General features: G+C 51.1%; 2 protein-coding genes across 2 annotated transcripts; one reads left to right on the top strand and one right to left on the bottom strand.

Moving 5' to 3' along the window:
• The first annotated feature begins 2,897 nt into the window (after positions 1–2,897).
• On the top strand, positions 2,898–12,386 carry LOC120675485 (trihelix transcription factor ASIL1-like). The gene is made up of 2 exons (XM_039956687.1): positions 2,898–4,114; positions 12,045–12,386. Exon 1 carries the CDS (start codon positions 3,007–3,009, stop codon positions 4,084–4,086), a length of 1,080 nt encoding a protein of 359 aa, XP_039812621.1. The 5' UTR covers positions 2,898–3,006; the 3' UTR covers positions 4,087–4,114; positions 12,045–12,386.
• A 546-nt stretch (positions 12,387–12,932) lies between these two features.
• Positions 12,933–15,636, bottom strand: LOC120674944 (potassium channel KAT4-like). Its single transcript, XM_039956041.1, has 8 exons — positions 15,485–15,636; positions 14,994–15,362; positions 14,463–14,838; positions 14,108–14,347; positions 13,900–13,998; positions 13,744–13,779; positions 13,392–13,608; positions 12,933–13,288 (listed from the first exon to the last, which is right to left on the bottom strand). The coding sequence occupies exons 1-8, from the start codon at positions 15,634–15,636 to the stop codon at positions 12,933–12,935; spliced, it is 1,845 nt and encodes a 614-aa protein (XP_039811975.1).
• Between the last annotated feature and the right edge of the window lie 405 nt (positions 15,637–16,041).

Below are 16,041 nucleotides of genomic sequence, written 5' to 3'. Positions count from 1 at the left end.
GTAAAGCTCGTGTTATTCCCGAGAAGTTGATGGCTAGAATGCAAATTTATGGCCGTCAACACCGGAGTACCTGGGGCTGATTGGTTTGTGCATCTGGCTAGCCTGGCTCGCATCCCCAGCTAGGCCTGAGTAGGACAGGCTCAGCGAATGCAGGAGTACCATGTTTGATTGCTTAGTCTGTTCAATTTGGCTGGCTACGGATATTGTTGGTTACCTGCATTTCGTGGAGCCATGCATGGGCGGAGCTAAAATGCCGAGTGTCCAGAGCACTCGTTTGCATTCAGCAAGCGGGGCTTGCCGGGAACGCCGATTTTTCCGCATCTGCCCGAGCCAGACCTAGGACTCCTTTTTGTATCCGGCAAGCCAGATCGGAGAGGGGGAATCTATTCATCGCATATGTGAGCTCGCGCTGGTCTATCGCAGAAGGACTTCTTCCTCCGACTCACGGCAGTGATGGCCGTTGGGGTTAAGGGAGGGGGGTTGCGAGCTAGATGGGGGAGGGTGGAGTGGCTGTCGACTGGGGGAGGGGGGAGCGACTGCTGGCAACCTCGCCGGCGGTTGCGGTGGTGGTCGAGGTGGCGGATGTTAGGGTTTTGTGTTTTCGGGGCTCCAATGGCTTATGGCTTTAGAGAAGGAGGTCGACGGCGGTGAAGGCGAGCGGCGCGGAAGCGCCGCCGGCCGGCCGGGGCTAGATAACCAATGGGAGGTGGCCGGCGGCGGGAGCGAGGAGAAGGTCGGGAAGGGGGAGGGAAGGCGGCGGTGGGTGGTGGGCCGTGGGCGGGCGGCACAACGGCTAGAGCCACCGCCCGGGATGGAGAATGAGGAGGTGGGGAGGTCTTATGTGACAGCTTGACGTGAGCTAGAAATAGATAGCCCCTCGGAGAGGTGGTACAGGCAACCAAACATTACAATCTTGCATCCGGGGAGCCTAGTTGGGGGTATATCCACCCAACCAATCACGATATAAAAGCTCATGCAAAGCTGAATCATGGTTGGGAAAGAAATGCAAACAATACAACAAGGAATCAAACTTTTCATAAATGACTGATCAGAGAATGTTGATTATAGAAGCCTAAAAATTTCTCCACAAATTTAACGGACCTTCCCTAATTCGCCCACAAACCTCTTTTTTAGCTATCGCCAGGATCACATATTTTCTCACCTAGACTACTGAGTCATTTAGTTCGAAGGTTTGCTTCGGTTTCTCGGTTTTTTAAAGAAATTTGGTTCCTAAGAAATAGGAACGGATCGGTTCCAAAAAAATTTAGGCACCGAGTACTTTCATTGTAGCTGAACTAACCGAAATTTGTTGGCAGAAGCTAAGATAACAAGAAAAACATACATGTTATACAACAAATTTAGACAATACTTCCTTTATTTTGGAGAAAAATAATTGAGAAGGGAACAATAATGATATATTAAGAGATATACATAGCAATTGAAATATGACACATCACAAATAAACTAAATATACGCTTACAAAATACAAGGTTTATGTAATTCGGTTCTTTCGATTAATTTGGTTAACCGAGAGTAGGAACCAAACTTTTTCGGTTCCATGGTTTCTGGAATCAAATAGGAAACCAATTTTTTCAGGTCGGTTATTTTGGTTCCGGTTCCATTATTTTGATTCGATTTTCAATTCTCGGTTAATTATGCCCACATGAGGAATATGAATGCAATGCGAAAGAAACCAACCAAAACCAAGCCTAGAAGACCTAGGGTATTAGATGATCCAAAACATGCTCCGCCAAAAGGGTCCTCGGAGTTCAACATACAAAGTATTAGATGAATCCAATATGACCAATTGACCATCGATTACTTTGACACATCCTCAGAGAAAAGGGTCTTGAACTTGAATTGTTGGAGACTATATATGCAACATGGTATTGGATGATCCAATACAGGTTCAAATTAGACATAACATATAAAGGGTATCAGATGGACAGGTAAATAAAACAATTAAAACAAACACTGATTCTCGCAAAGTATTAACCATATAGCCTCGCAAACACACAGCGAGTCTCTGGCCAAAAAATCCTAAGAAATATCAAGACTTCATAACAAATAAACCAACTTTTATGGAACTGGGAGTGGACAAGAGTAGTTCTAAATATAAATAACTCAAGAAAAAATCTTAAAGTCCCGAACTTCAAATCCAAACAAACCAGGTGCAAATTCAACAAAATCTTAGCTACACCTCCATGTACATGGTTAACTTTTGCCCAAAAATACCTTTTAAGAAAAGATAAAGATTTTACTGCCGAGTTTGCAGATTTGTTTGGGAGAGAATTCGGGAAATTTCAAACTCCGAGATGCTTGCGTAGATTTATCATCGAGGCTGTGTTTAGTCCGCGAAAAAGTTTAGATTTTGGTATTGTAGCATATTTCGTTATTATTTAGCAATTAATGTTCAATCTTGGACCAATTAAACTTAAAAGATTCGTCTCGTATGAAACAATTAAACTGTGTAATTAGTTATTCTTTTAACTGCATTTAATACTTCATGTATGTGTCCGAAGATTCAATATGATGAATATGGATATTGTAGGAAATTTTTTAGGAACTAAACAGGGCCAGAACGTACTAAATGTTATTACACATGTTCTAGCACTGGACTCCCTTCCTAGAAAAATACCTGAAACACGCGCAACCAACCAAGCATGAGATAGAAACATCAACCAAAAATAGTTCCAATAATAATAATAAAATTTAGATAAGGAGCAAGAAACACTTTAGTACTTTTCAACTATAATTTACTACTGACTTGCTTATATTTTCATTCTCGATTGTAAGTTTCAAAAAGGACAAACTTTTAATTGCCATCTGTCCCGTTTTCACTAGCGTACAGTAGCTGTTGCTCTCGCAGGACGTGGCTACAGTGTCGCGCTGAACCCCACGGAGGACGGACGACCTGCCCAAACTCGCCGGATTCCTACCGGTCCCGGCCAACCCACCTCGCCGAACAAATCTACCAACCACGAGCTCGAAACCCTAGCCGCGCCCATGGGCGACGACGCGGCCCACGAGCTCGAAACCCTAGCCGCGGCGATGGTCGACGGCGCGGCCGCCGCCGCGCCCCCCTCGCCGTCGCCCTCCCCATCCTCTCCTTCCTCATCGGGCGCCTCCCCGTCGCCCACCTCCCCGCGCACCAAGCGCCGCCGCACCGACCGGTACGCGCTCGGCTTCGAGTTCGCCCCGCGGCTCGCTCCCTACGAGGTCCTGGCCCCGCGCGGCGGGGCCGGGCCCAAGTGGACGGAGCGCTCCACCTTCGCGCTCCTCGACGCCTGGGGCGACCGATTCGTCCGCCCAGGGGCGGGCCGCAGCGGCATTAGTGCCGATGAGTGGCTCGAGATCGCTCGCCTCGCCTCCGCCGCGGAAGACCGCCCTGCGGGGTACTTCTCGGAGACGCACTGCCGCAACCGCATCGACACGCTCCGGAAGCAGTTCAAGAAGGAGAAGGAGAGGGCGCGCCTCGCCGCACGCCGCGGCCTCTCCTCCGCCTTCGGCGGCGTGAAATGGGTCTACTACGACAAGATGGAGTCAATCCTGTGCCCGTCGCTCCCGCCCCCGCTACTTCCCCCTTTCCAGTCACCGGTCGTGAAGCGCCGCCGCGACACGCAGCCATCACCGCGCTTGGGATGGGGGATGAAGGCTCCGGAGTGTCTGCTAGGCGGTGGTGCAGAGGCAGCGCCCAGAGTTACGGGTCCGGTAGCGGAATTGGGTGAACCTGAACCCCAGAAAATTAGCGCCGTTGAAGGGAATCAGGACGGGTTCATGGCTGTCACGGAGTCGATTCAGAAGTTTGCAGAGGTTTTTGCAAGGATAGAGAGTAGCAAGAGGCGGCACATGGCTGAAGTGGAGCAAATGAGGAGGGATTTGCAAAGGGACCTCGACGCAAAGTGGAGGGAGATTTTGGAGAAGGCACAAGCGGAGATTGCTAGCCTCAGCGATGAGGATGAGGATGAGGATGAGGACGAGGGTGAGGGTGATGTGGAGGAAGATGGGGATGTTGGTAATGATAAGATATTGGAGGATGTTGGTGGTGAAGAGCAAAACAATGGTACCATGGATGCTTCTCTGTAGTATGCAGCCTAGAAGTTCCCAAAATGAGGTTGGTTTACTCATCTCAGCAGCTTATATTGTGTGCAATATTTTGCTGAAGCGATGTGCCCGATCATGTTTTATTGTAGCATATGTGATATATGTTTGGATTTCATTAATTTTTGCATGATTGAGTAAACTAAAGACCCAATCATTTTATTTTTTCGGGTCTGGAAATTATCTCTGTCTTCAGTTCCATGTGGAGAGCCATATTATTCAAGATCTCTATCTTCAATTTCATGTGGAGAGCCATATTATTCAAGAAACTAAGTGTGTGGTTGCCAATGCCAACGGCGATCGGGAGCAGCTTACTCCTAATTTCGCATCTGATGTTATCATTCGGCACCATTGCTAAAATTTGTAGAGTCGTGTATGAACAGTTTTGGGCGTCTTGACGTTGTTGACATAGTATTTTGTGTTTTATGTTCTCTCAGAAGGAAGATTAGCAGAATAAATCACATGGTTGATGCACTGTTTGCCTACACGGCCGTTTAGTCTATTTACACGTCGTGTAAATGCTACACAGTGGTTAGCCGTGTACGTTTAATCAACTGTTTATCCTGTTTAATGACCATTTAACCCATTTAAATAAATGTTTAGTCCAAATAAAGAGCTAAAAGGTAGGCGACAGACTGTTTAGTGTTAACCGTTTAGGCTAACACTGGGTTGATGTTAGTTTTATTGAAGGAAATAGTAGAAGGCACAGCAAGGTATCTTCAAATATTTGAGACAGAGATGCAAAATAATGCCAGTTTCTCTCTTAAATCTCTGATTAGTTTTTTTATGATATTGAAATCTGGAGTCAGTGGATGGAAATATATGCTAGTGTAGATCAGTACTGCTATTGCTATTTCTGAAGTATTCAAAATCTGGCCATAGATATGTTGGGAATATTGGAATCTATTTTCCATACATGAACTTTCATTGTTGCTTTTGATCATGATAGGTTCAACAGTATATGAGCTTACCATACCTGTTTGCCCCCCAAAATTTTTCACGTGCTACAGTAACTTCAACGGTTTGGCCACTAATTAGGAGTATTAAATGTGGATAACTGACATAACCCATTTCATAACCCTCAGGGCAAAATCGCGAGATGAATCTAATGAACCTAATTATGCAATTATTAGACAATGTTGTGCTACAGTAAACAACCTTTAATGACGGATTAATTAGGTTTAATAGATTTGTCTCGCGATTTCCCATCCATCCGTGTAATTAGTTTTATAATTAGTTTATGTTTAATACTCCTAATTAGTCTGGTAAAAGTTCCCAAAAAATTTTGCCCAAAATTTTTTGGGAACTAAACGGGATACCTTGATACGTGAGTCAGTTTTGTGCTGGAACATCAGTAGGTCCTGATTATGAGCTAGTTCAACTTTAATCTGAAGGTTCTCAAGTTCACCATTCATATAATTTACTCACCCTCTCAAAGTCAAAAGATTACTAGTTTAAATGTCATCATGCGTGGCATATAAAAGTAGTTGTGCTTGAGCTGTCATTTATGTGTGTTTAATTTGGCATGTGTCATGGTGGGACTCCGACATAGCAGGCGCAGCAAATCAAGGAAGGAGTCCTAGTCGGTTTGGTTAGATAAGATTGATTCGGTTAGAGTTTATTTCCTTTGTTTGTTTCCAGGCTTGGCATATATAAGCCCTGACCTGTGATTAGTTTGCATCTAAGATTGTATCTAAACATTGGTCTGGGTTCCTGCCTCCTTGCCGCGCTGTGAGCTTCAACCATAGCTCCGGCGCGCCGACGAGGTCCAGGGCCACGGTCACCTACCTCCTTTGAATACAATCTTCGCATCGTTCCTCCAACCAACTCTCATCCATCCCTAGCCCGTGACATCTTGGTATCAGGAGTCTCTGGTTCCGTGTCCATGGCGGATGCCGGCGAGAAGAACCCCCTGGAGACGACCGTCGACGACATGCTCACCACTCTCACCGACCTCGCCGCCAAGGTCTCCGAGCTCGCCGCGCAGACCGACTCCCTTAAACCCTTTGCTTCCGCTGGTCAAGCAACTCAATGGCTTGCCGGACAAGGTCACCACTCTCCAGGCGGCAGCGTTCGAGGGCTCGAACCAGGTCGCCGCCCTGAGCCTCGCCGTCACCCGCCTGGAGAAAGCGCACCGCGGCGAGAAGGAGCCGGCGCTGGAGGAAAACATCGCCTCCGCGTCGGCCCTGGCTCCGTTCCGCGAGACGCCCCTGTTGGCCCGCCGGGACCTCGACGACGACGGCGACGATGACCCTCGCTTCCACCCGCGCACCCGCATCGAGTTCCCAACCTTCGACGGCAAGAAAGACCCACTGCCATGGCTGAATAGATGCGAGACGTTCTTCCGGTGCCAACACACACCGGAACGCCGTCGCGTTCCCTACGCGTCCCTGCATCTCACCGGGACCGCCCAGCTGTGGTACAACCGCCTGGAGTTGACATCGGGCACGCCGTCGTGGCGCCGTTTCGCGCAGCTGGTTCAACAGTGTTTCGGCCTGCCCATGACGGACAGCCCGGTCGGCGAAATCATGATGCTCCGCCGGGACGACACCGTGGACGACTACACCGACAAGTTCCTCACCCTCGCGTACCGCGACGCCGACTTGACGGAAGCACAACTGGTCCAGATGTACACCGCCGGCCTCGTCAACCCCCTCAAGACGGACGTGGCGCTACGACGACCCTCCTCGCTCGACGACGCCATCATGCTCGCCCGGGCATACGAGCAACGGCTGCAGCTGTCGTCGACCGATCCCGGCCACATGAGGGGCACACGCTCCTCGTTCCGAGCTCCGTCGGCGGCAACAACACCGTCATCCACGCCATCGGCAACACCCCCGCGACACGGCGTCCTCGGCGCAAGCAGGCTCGGGCAGGGCCTCGCCGCTCGTGTCCACCCTGCCTCGCCGACGCTTATCTCCAGTCGAGATGACGCAGCGCCGAGCAGAGGGCTTGTGCTACAACTGCGACGAAAAGTTCGTCACGGGCCACCGGTGCAAGAAGCTTTTCGTCATCGAGATCGTGGGCTTCGACGACATGGAGACAAACGCGGAGGCGGACACGGCCGCGGACGCGAACGCCGACCCGGGCATCTCCCTGCACGCGATCACCGGCGTGCGCGCGCGCGCTTGTCAGACCATGAAAGTGCGCGTGTCCATCGCCGGCATCAGCAGGATCGCCCTCCTCGACTCCGGATCGTCCCACAACTTCATCGACACTGCCTTGGCGCAGCGTGCGGGCGTTCGTCTTCAGCCCTGCCTGCACCTGACAGTCACCGTGGCGAACGGCGACCGTGTCGCGTCTCCAGGGATGGCGCCTGCACAGAACGTCTCCATCGACGGCGAAGCGTTCGGCGTCGACCTCTACGCGCTTCCCCTGGGCAAATACGACATGGTGCTGGGCGTCCATTGGCTTGGCACGCTTGGCCCTATCCTGTGGGACTTTGCAAGGCACACTATGTGCTTCACACGTGCTGGGCGCCCCATCACCTGGAGCGGCCTGGACGCCACGCCGGGACTCTCCTCGGCGTCCTTCATGAGCCGCGAAGGTGATCTGCTAGACGCTCTACTGGAGGAGTTCGAGTCCCTCTTCGCCGAGCCCCAGGGACTTCCTCCGGAGCGTCACCTCTCCCACCGGATTCGACTCAAACCGGGAGCAAACGCCGTGGCGGTTCGTCCATACCGCTACGCGCACACCCAGAAGGACGAACTCGAATGCCAGTGTGATGAGATGTTGCGCCTGGGCATCATCCGGCGTAGTTCGTCGGCGTTTTCCTCTCCGGCTCTACTGATCCGCAAGCGCGACGGAACATGGCGATTCTGCGTGGATTACCGCGCGCTCAACGATGCCACCATCAAGGACAAGTTTCCCATCCCTGTGGTGGAGGAGCTGTTGGACGAGCTGCGCGGGGCGCGGTTCTTCACTAAGCTGGACATGCGCTCGGGCTATCACCAAGTCTTAATGCACCCCAGGGACGTCGACAAGACCGCGTTCCGCACTCACCAGGGCTTGTTCGAGTTCCTCGTGATGCCGTTCGGCCTCACTAACGCGCCCGCAACGTTCCAAGCAATGATGAATGACATCTTGCTACCGTACCTACGCCGGTTCGTCCTTGTTTTCTTCGATGATATCCTAATTTACAGCTCATCGTGGTCGGATCATCTCCGCCACGTTCTCACGGTGTTTCGCACGCTGCAGGACCGCTAGCTCTTCCTCAAGAGGTCAAAGTGTGAGTTCGGGCTCTCCTCCGTGGCGTACTTGGGCCATGTCATCTCAGAACATGGCGTCGCCGTCGACAAGCAGAAGGTGGACGCCATCTTGTCTTGGCCGGTGCCGTCCTCCGCTCGCGCGGTGCGGGGATTCCTCGGCTTGGCCGGGTACTACCGTCGCTTCATCCGCGACTACGGCTCTATCGCTGCTCCCCTCACGGCGTTGCTCAAGAAGGAGGGGTTCCGTTGGAACCAAGACGCCGAGCGGGCGTTCAGAGCTCTGCAGCGAGCTCTCACGGAGGCACCCGTTCTGCAGCTTCCCGACTTCGCCCGCGACTTCGTCGTCGAGTGCGACGCGTCGGGGTCCGGCTTTGGCGCCGTTCTTCACCAAGGCGACGGCCCCCTCGCGTTCTTTAGCAGGCCCATCGCCCCTCGCCACGCTCAGCTCGCGGCATATGAACGCGAGCTGATCGGCCTTGTTCAAGCTGTTCGTCATTGGAGGCCTTATCTATGGGGCCGACGCTTCATCGTGCGCACGGATCATCGGAGTTTGCGGTTCCTTTTGGATCAGCGCCTGACAACAATACCCCAGTATCAATGGGCGAGTAAGCTTTTGGGGTTCGATTTCGTGGTGGAGTACAAACCCGGTGCCTTGAACGTGGTCGCTGATGCTTTATCTCGGCGCAGTGAACATGAGGGTGAGCTAGCAGCGTTGTCTGGGCCTACATTCACCGTGTTCGACCAGGTTCGCCAAGAAATCAATGGAGATGATGATCTTTCATTGCTGCGCGACGCCGTTCGTGGGGGGCTTAAGCCGGTGCAGTGGTCGGTGGTTGATGGCCTGATTCTGTTCAAGGGCAGAGTGTTCATCCCAGCATCATCTGGTCTTCTTTCAACCATCCTGGAAGCTGTCCATGGCGTCGGACATGAAGGAGTGCACAAGACATTACATCGCCTCAGAGCTGATTTCCATGTGCCCAATGATCGCAAGGTGGTGCAAGATTTTGTGCGCGCATGTACAACTTGTCAGCGCCATAAGAGTGAACATTTGCAGCCTGGGGGTTTGCTGCAACCGCTAGAAGTCCCATCATCAGTATGGTCCGATGTGGCAATGGATTTCATTGAAGCTTTGCCAAAAGTCAATGGGAAATCCGTCATCTTGACAGTCATTGATCGTTTCTCCAAGGCAGCTCATTTCATTGCTCTTGCTCATCCTTATACAGCAGTCTCAGTGGCACGGGTTTTCTTTTCAGAGGTGGTCCGTCTACATGGCATTCCTACCTCGATCGTAAGCGATCGCGATCCGGTGTTCACAAGCTCATTTTGGCGCGAGCTCTTCAGATTATCAGGTGTGAAGTTGCAGTTCACTTCAGCCTTCCATCCGCAGTCTGATGGGCAATCCGAGGCAGCAAACAAGATCATCTCCATGTATCTGAGGTGTCTCACAGGTGATCGACCACGTAATTGGTTGGAGTGGCTCCCGTGGGCAGAGTTTTGCTACAACTCGTCATATCAGCAGTCCCTGAAGACATCTCCCTTCCATGTGGTCTATGGTCGCCATCCTCCAACCATTCGTTCCTATGAGCATGGGGACACTCGCTTGCCGGCGGTAGACAAGGCGATGAGCGAACGGGATGAGTTTCTTGCGGAGGTAGGGGACCGTTTGGAGCAGGCTCAGCAACACTACAAGGCTATCTATGATAAGCGTCATCGTCCAGTGGAGTTCGCACCGGGACAGTGGGTTTGGCTTCGATTGTTGCATCGGCCTGCCGCTTCCCTGAATGTGCGCGGCCGTGGAAAGTTGGGGCCTCGTTTCTTTGGGCCGTATCAAATTATGGAGCGCGTTGGCGATGTGGCGTACAAACTAGTTCTTCCGATTGGCACTCGTATTCATGATGTCTTTCATGTTGGGCTACTAAAACCGTTTCATGGGGAGCCGCCAGTGGTGATTCCAGCTTTACCACCATTGCAGCATGGTCGTGCCGTTCCAGAGCCAGAAGCAGTGCTTAAGAGTCGTCTTGCTCGGGGCCATCTGGAGTTCTTAGTCCAGTGGAAGGGAGCTCCTGCAACAGAAACTTCCTGGGTTGCCCGTGATGAGTTTCAGCGCTTATTTCCGAAGTTCCAGCTCGAGGACGAGCTGCTTCTCCAGGAGGGGAGAGATGTCATGGTGGGACTCCGATATAGCAGGCGCAGCAAATCAAGGAAGGAGTCCTAGTCGGTTTGGTTAGATAAGATTGATTCGGTTAGAGTTTATTTCCTTTGTTTGTTTCCAGGCTTGGCATATATAAGCCCTGACCTGTGATTAGTTTGCATCTAAGATTGTATCTAAACATTGGCCTGGGTTCCTGCCTCCTTGCCGCGCTGTGAGCTTCAACCATAGCTCCGGCGCGCCGACGAGGTCCAGGGCCACGGCCGCCTACCTCCTTTGAATACAATCTTCGCATCGTTCCTCCAACCAACTCTCATCCATCCCTAGCCCGTGACACATGGCGATCTCCATTTTAAGTATATGTTGTGGAAAGAGAGATGAGTGCAACTTTCAGTAGTCATTGTACTGTAATGGAGAAGGTTAAAGGTATCTGCTTATGTAGAGAACCAGACATGTTTCTTGAGTGGTAATATGCATATTGGCGATTTTAGGGTTCTATTTTGTGCAGTGACTATGTTAATAAAAAGTTTCTCTTTAAATAATTAAGCTTCCAATTGATAGGTATTGCTAAGTCAGATATAAACTTGTTAAAAATATTTTGCCTGCTGTCAAGAAAAACTTGTTAAAATATTTTGAGAAAAATGGTTATGTATGTCAAGAAATGGAGGTGTTCATGAATCCTTATTTCTCTTCACCTGTTTGGTCCAGTTGGAAACTAGGGTATAAATTTCCATTATCGTTTAGAATTGGTTACTTTGTGAGGAACATAGTCGAGATGTGCTCTTGAACGCATCTTTTGTAGGCATCTCCCAACCTTTTGTTTCGTTCACATGGTGATATGAAACCTATGCCCCTCTTGTTATGTTCTGATGACTATACCTGTTCCATGTCAAGCTTTTGAGCTCAAGTTCACAAACACTTGTGACTTAATATGGTAGTTGCATCTTAGTTTTCCATGATTTGAAAGAATGGTCAACATATCTATTCTGAAGTAGTTGGCATAGAGCTGACATGGCCACTGCCCTTTGGCCTTTGTTGGAGTTTAGTTTTTGCATCTACGGCAGCCAGTGGGGGGTGTAACTTCTGGGTTTCCGCCAATGGTTCACGTATTGCCTGTCGTAGTGGAAGTTGAATCACAGTCCAACAAATTTTTTTGGGGGGCTTCTATATTGAGCTAACTCCCTTTGGTCTTAAATATATGACGTTTAGGACGAAGGTAGTATGTTGTGAAATATTTCAGGCACTAGCTAGAATTTTGCAGTACGTTTAGAATGGAGGTAGTATATTGTAAAATATATGACGTTCTCAATTGTATTGACTATTGAGGCATGGACCTTGCTGACAATATGAACTAGCTAGCTTGTTCTAAATTTCATATATTGAGAACGGAGGTAATATGTTGTGAAATGTTGTCAGCAAAGTCCATGTCCATTTTCTTTTTGTTAGGATCTCTTGTATTTTTGAACATGTGGTTTTATTGTATCCAAGTGGTTCCCTTGAATGTGTGCCCATTGTAATTTGCTGCCTTGTAAGGTTTATGTTGGAAGCAGGAGCAGATGATGACTTATTGAACTTTGTTATTTCAGGAACAAAAGTTTGGGGCTTTCATGTCAATAGATGAATCCACATGGTAGTCAGGTGATTATGATTAACTCTGTAACTGCTGATATTAGGATTGTGAGTACTCAGATCCCAAGAGATATGTAGCTAATGAATTAACAGGGAATATATCTGCCAACAACGGTGCAGATTGTTGTGTAATTCTCTTTTGTATTTTGTCCTCATCAATGCTGCTAAGCAAAATATTACTGCTCTTTTGGTTACTGTATATGGCTATTGGCTTACTGACGTGTGATTTCGAGATAATGGCATTTGATAGCTCTTGGTCCTTCATGTACTGGGTTATAATTGCTCAGATTGTCGTGTAATTCTCTTTTGTGTTTTGTCCTCATCATCAATGCTGCTAAGCAAAATATTACTGCTCTTTTGGTTACTGTATGGTTGTTAGCTTACTGACGTGTGATTTCGAGATAATGGCATTTGATAGCTCGTAGCCCTTCATGTACGAGTTATAGCTGCTGAATTTCACATATCCACTGAGACTTAAGTGGCCTTTTTGCAGATTTGTTTGCATGGTGCTCAGGTAGTCATGTACAATTGTGCTTTCAACCTGTGCTCACAAAAAAAAGCGCATATTTTTCTTTGTGTTCTAACGGAGTGTGCTTCCCCAACGGTTTTGCATATTCTTTTCCAGCGGGCCGGTGTTTTACTCTCACCGTGACTGGACATTCTTTGTACGAAATTATCTGCTACCGTACGATTTTTCTGGGACAGTTTTTACATCAAAATTGCACAATCCGACTTTGTTTTCACTCTTCCCCTTGCGTAAAATTTCGAGAACAGGATGATGTGAATTGTGAAACGCTTTTGCGCGCGCTTGTTGCTAGCTGCTTGCGAGTGGGTCTATCCTACTTCTACCAACACAGAACCAGGCGATCCCCGTCTCTTAGCACGGCGATGTCGTCCACCTCGGCGCCGTCGACGGTGAGCACCCTCCTCACCGCCTTCCCAAACTTCGCCTCGGCAATTTCCATCAGCTCTTGCAGCGATTCCGGGAGGCAGATGAGCTTCCCCCCTGGACGGTTCCGAGTCTTCTCGGCGCCATCACCGGGGAACTGATCATGGATGACCACTCGTGGTCTGTATCGCCGTCGTTCGTATTGCTCGTTGCCAAGCCTGGCATCCTGGTCCCGAACGATCTCGGCGCCGTTGCGCGGCTGCCTCTGAAAAATGGCGCCGTTCTGGAGCTGATCCTGCACAAATGGGACATGTCACACAAGTTTCAGAGCCGAGCTCCTTCACTTCAGCAAGTCTTTTTTGGGTACTTACCAGGCCCGTGTCGGAAAGGATCTCCCTGAAAAATGGTGCGTCCGCTACAACGTGTTCCTTCAGAGATTTGAGGTACTGAACAAAATTGGCGTGCACAGTGTCCGCATCTGCAGTGTTGGCACCGAGCATCTGCAGAAGATGGCTCTGGCCGATGCGCACGACCTCCGTGAGCCTTCTGCTCCGGACGGTGAACGGCTGCGGGATGCCAAAGATCACCCCCAGTTCCCCTGCCATGCCGTTCGGCCCTACCTTCATCACAAGCTGCAAGAGGGCAACACAGTGGATGAGAACTGTCGGACGGATCCAAGAAAGGAAGACAGTGACTTCAGTATCATGGGCTCATGGCTGGGTACGATGTTCAGTGTGTCTATGGACTTTGGGGTTCGAGTGGTTTACCTCCTCTCTTCCATCATCAGCAGTCGCCAACACGTCCTGATACACAGGCAAGCAGAAGGAACAGGGCGAACAGGGTTAGAGGCTCAGAGCAAGGTGACGAATCTGAACTGAAGATCATTGGAGGGGGGCTGCTGACAGGCGCGAGATCGTGCTTACCACTTCGCCGGACACAATGATGTAGCAGTCCGTCGAGGTCTCGTTCTGCAGGACAATGTCCGCCTTCGGAGGGAAATACTCTGCCGTCATCTCTGAAACCTGCGATTCACCCAGTTGCATTGTTTGGGTCAGTACACGGCCACTAGACTAGGTCTCTCGGAGCACGGCGGTTGCGAATGGTGGCTAGATGTCACTGTTCGTTCAGTACCAGCTGCACGACGAGGCCGTCGGAGACGCCGTGGAACAGGTAGCAGCGCTCGACCGTGTCCCTGAACAGGTGCTGCGCGATCCCGGACCTGAGCGCCCTGGGCAGATCGGACAGCAGCTGCTGCTGGACCACCTCCCCCGTGTTGAACCTCAGCTGCGCGCTCGCCATCATCTGCTCCCTCAGCTCCCGCGGCAGCCGGTTCACGCTCCCGAACGTCGACACCCGCCGCACCATGTCCCTCTGCAACAGCAGCGTATGCACATCAGATCATCAAGAACTTCGCCGCGCGCCGTACGTAGTAATTTCACGCTGCCGGCCGGCAAGCCGGCATCGCCTACGGGCTATACGTACGTACCATCTTGAAGGTGTTGGTGGCGGCGTGGACGACGAGGTTGGTCATGTTGCCGATGATGTAGGAGGTGAGGCCGAGGTTGAAGAGCATGTAGCAGGTGGCGAATGCCATCTCGCCGGGGTTCACGGCGTGCAGGTCGCCGTACCCGACGGTGGCGAGCGTGGTGATGGACCAGTACACCGCGCAGGTGTAGCCGACCCAGACGCTGCGGTCCGTGAAGTCGCGCACCTGGCTGCCCAGCCACGTGCGCTCCTTGTCCCGGTGGTGGAACGCCATCCACAGGAAGATGCACGCCGACGAGTGCAGCGCGAACAGCGTCACGCCGATGAGCTTGACGACCCTGGTGTAGAAGTAGTTGAACCTGATGTCCTTCTCCAATCTGCAAAGGGAGGGAACATGATCGATCACAATGCAGCATACTAATAGTGAGTATTTCACACGAAAGTATCTGCTTCTGAATGTTTCAATGCAGTATGTTTCATACTGCACTGATGATAATTCATGGGATCGATGGAGGGCCGGGGACCGGGGTACCTTGCGAAGAGCTTGCTGACGCGGCGCAGCCGCCACAGCCGGAGAAGGTTGAGGTACCTGAACCCGGTGCTCCTGCCGCTGACCAGCCGGTAGATGATGTGGAACGGGACCGTCGACGCCACGTCCATGGCGAACCAGGGCCGCGTCAGGCACCTCGTGGCGATCTTCCTGCGGTCGTCGACGAAGAGGTTGGCGGGCCTGTCGAAGTAGGCGACGGAGAAGGAGACGGCGATGTCGACGGCGAAGAAGGCGTCGACGACCAGGTCCACGACGAGGAGCGGCGTGGTGGCGGCCCGCTCGAGGGCCAGCTCGAACGGCGACGCCCACGCCGAGTACAGCACCAGAACGATCAGGAACCCGTTCCACCACCTGGGAGCAGAGAGACCGGCCCGGGCCCGGCCAGCAGCGTGCGCGGACACGTCAGCTCGTGCATGGATCGAGACGTCCACGTGCGCACGCAGGGCGTAGTATAACACGAGACGTGTATGTACCTGTAGCGGCAGTCGTAAGGGTTGATGATGTTCCCGACGGAAGGAGGGAACGGTTCGCCGAACGCCGGGAGAAGCTCGCCGGAGACGCCGCGGCGGCCGTTGTTCGCGGCCGGCAGCGTCCAGCTTTCTCCCTCCGCCTCCGGTCTTGCCATTGCCATGCTACAACCTGCTGGCAACTTCTTCTATGAGCTGGATCAGTATAGAGTTCATAGGAGCTACTAGGTAATACAGAGATGATGGATGCACAAAAGCAATGGAACAGTGCTGCACTCCTGCCTGACCTCCAAATAATTCAGCCACTTTAGCCCCGGCGGCGTAGATCATGGTCTGGCTAAACACGGCGATAATATTTGTTTTTAACAATGATTGGGTCCGGACGAGTTAAAAGGCAAGCCATAGAGGTTTATCCAGATAGCTAGTCTCGCCGTAGGCCTGACTAGCGAGTTCTAATGCATGGCTTGATGGCACTTATTTCTTTTAGACCTAAATGAATGCATGCTTACTGTACAAAAGAAACATCAGAGACGACCTGAACTCTCTCGTCGCAAGAAACGGAA

Source organism: Panicum virgatum, chromosome 5N, assembly GCF_016808335.1.
Source record: "Panicum virgatum strain AP13 chromosome 5N, P.virgatum_v5, whole genome shotgun sequence".
Classification (NCBI taxonomy): Eukaryota; Viridiplantae; Streptophyta; class Magnoliopsida; order Poales; family Poaceae; genus Panicum; species Panicum virgatum.
The sequence above is the reverse complement of the archived record's forward strand: the minus strand, read 5'-3'. Positions and strand labels throughout refer to the sequence as shown.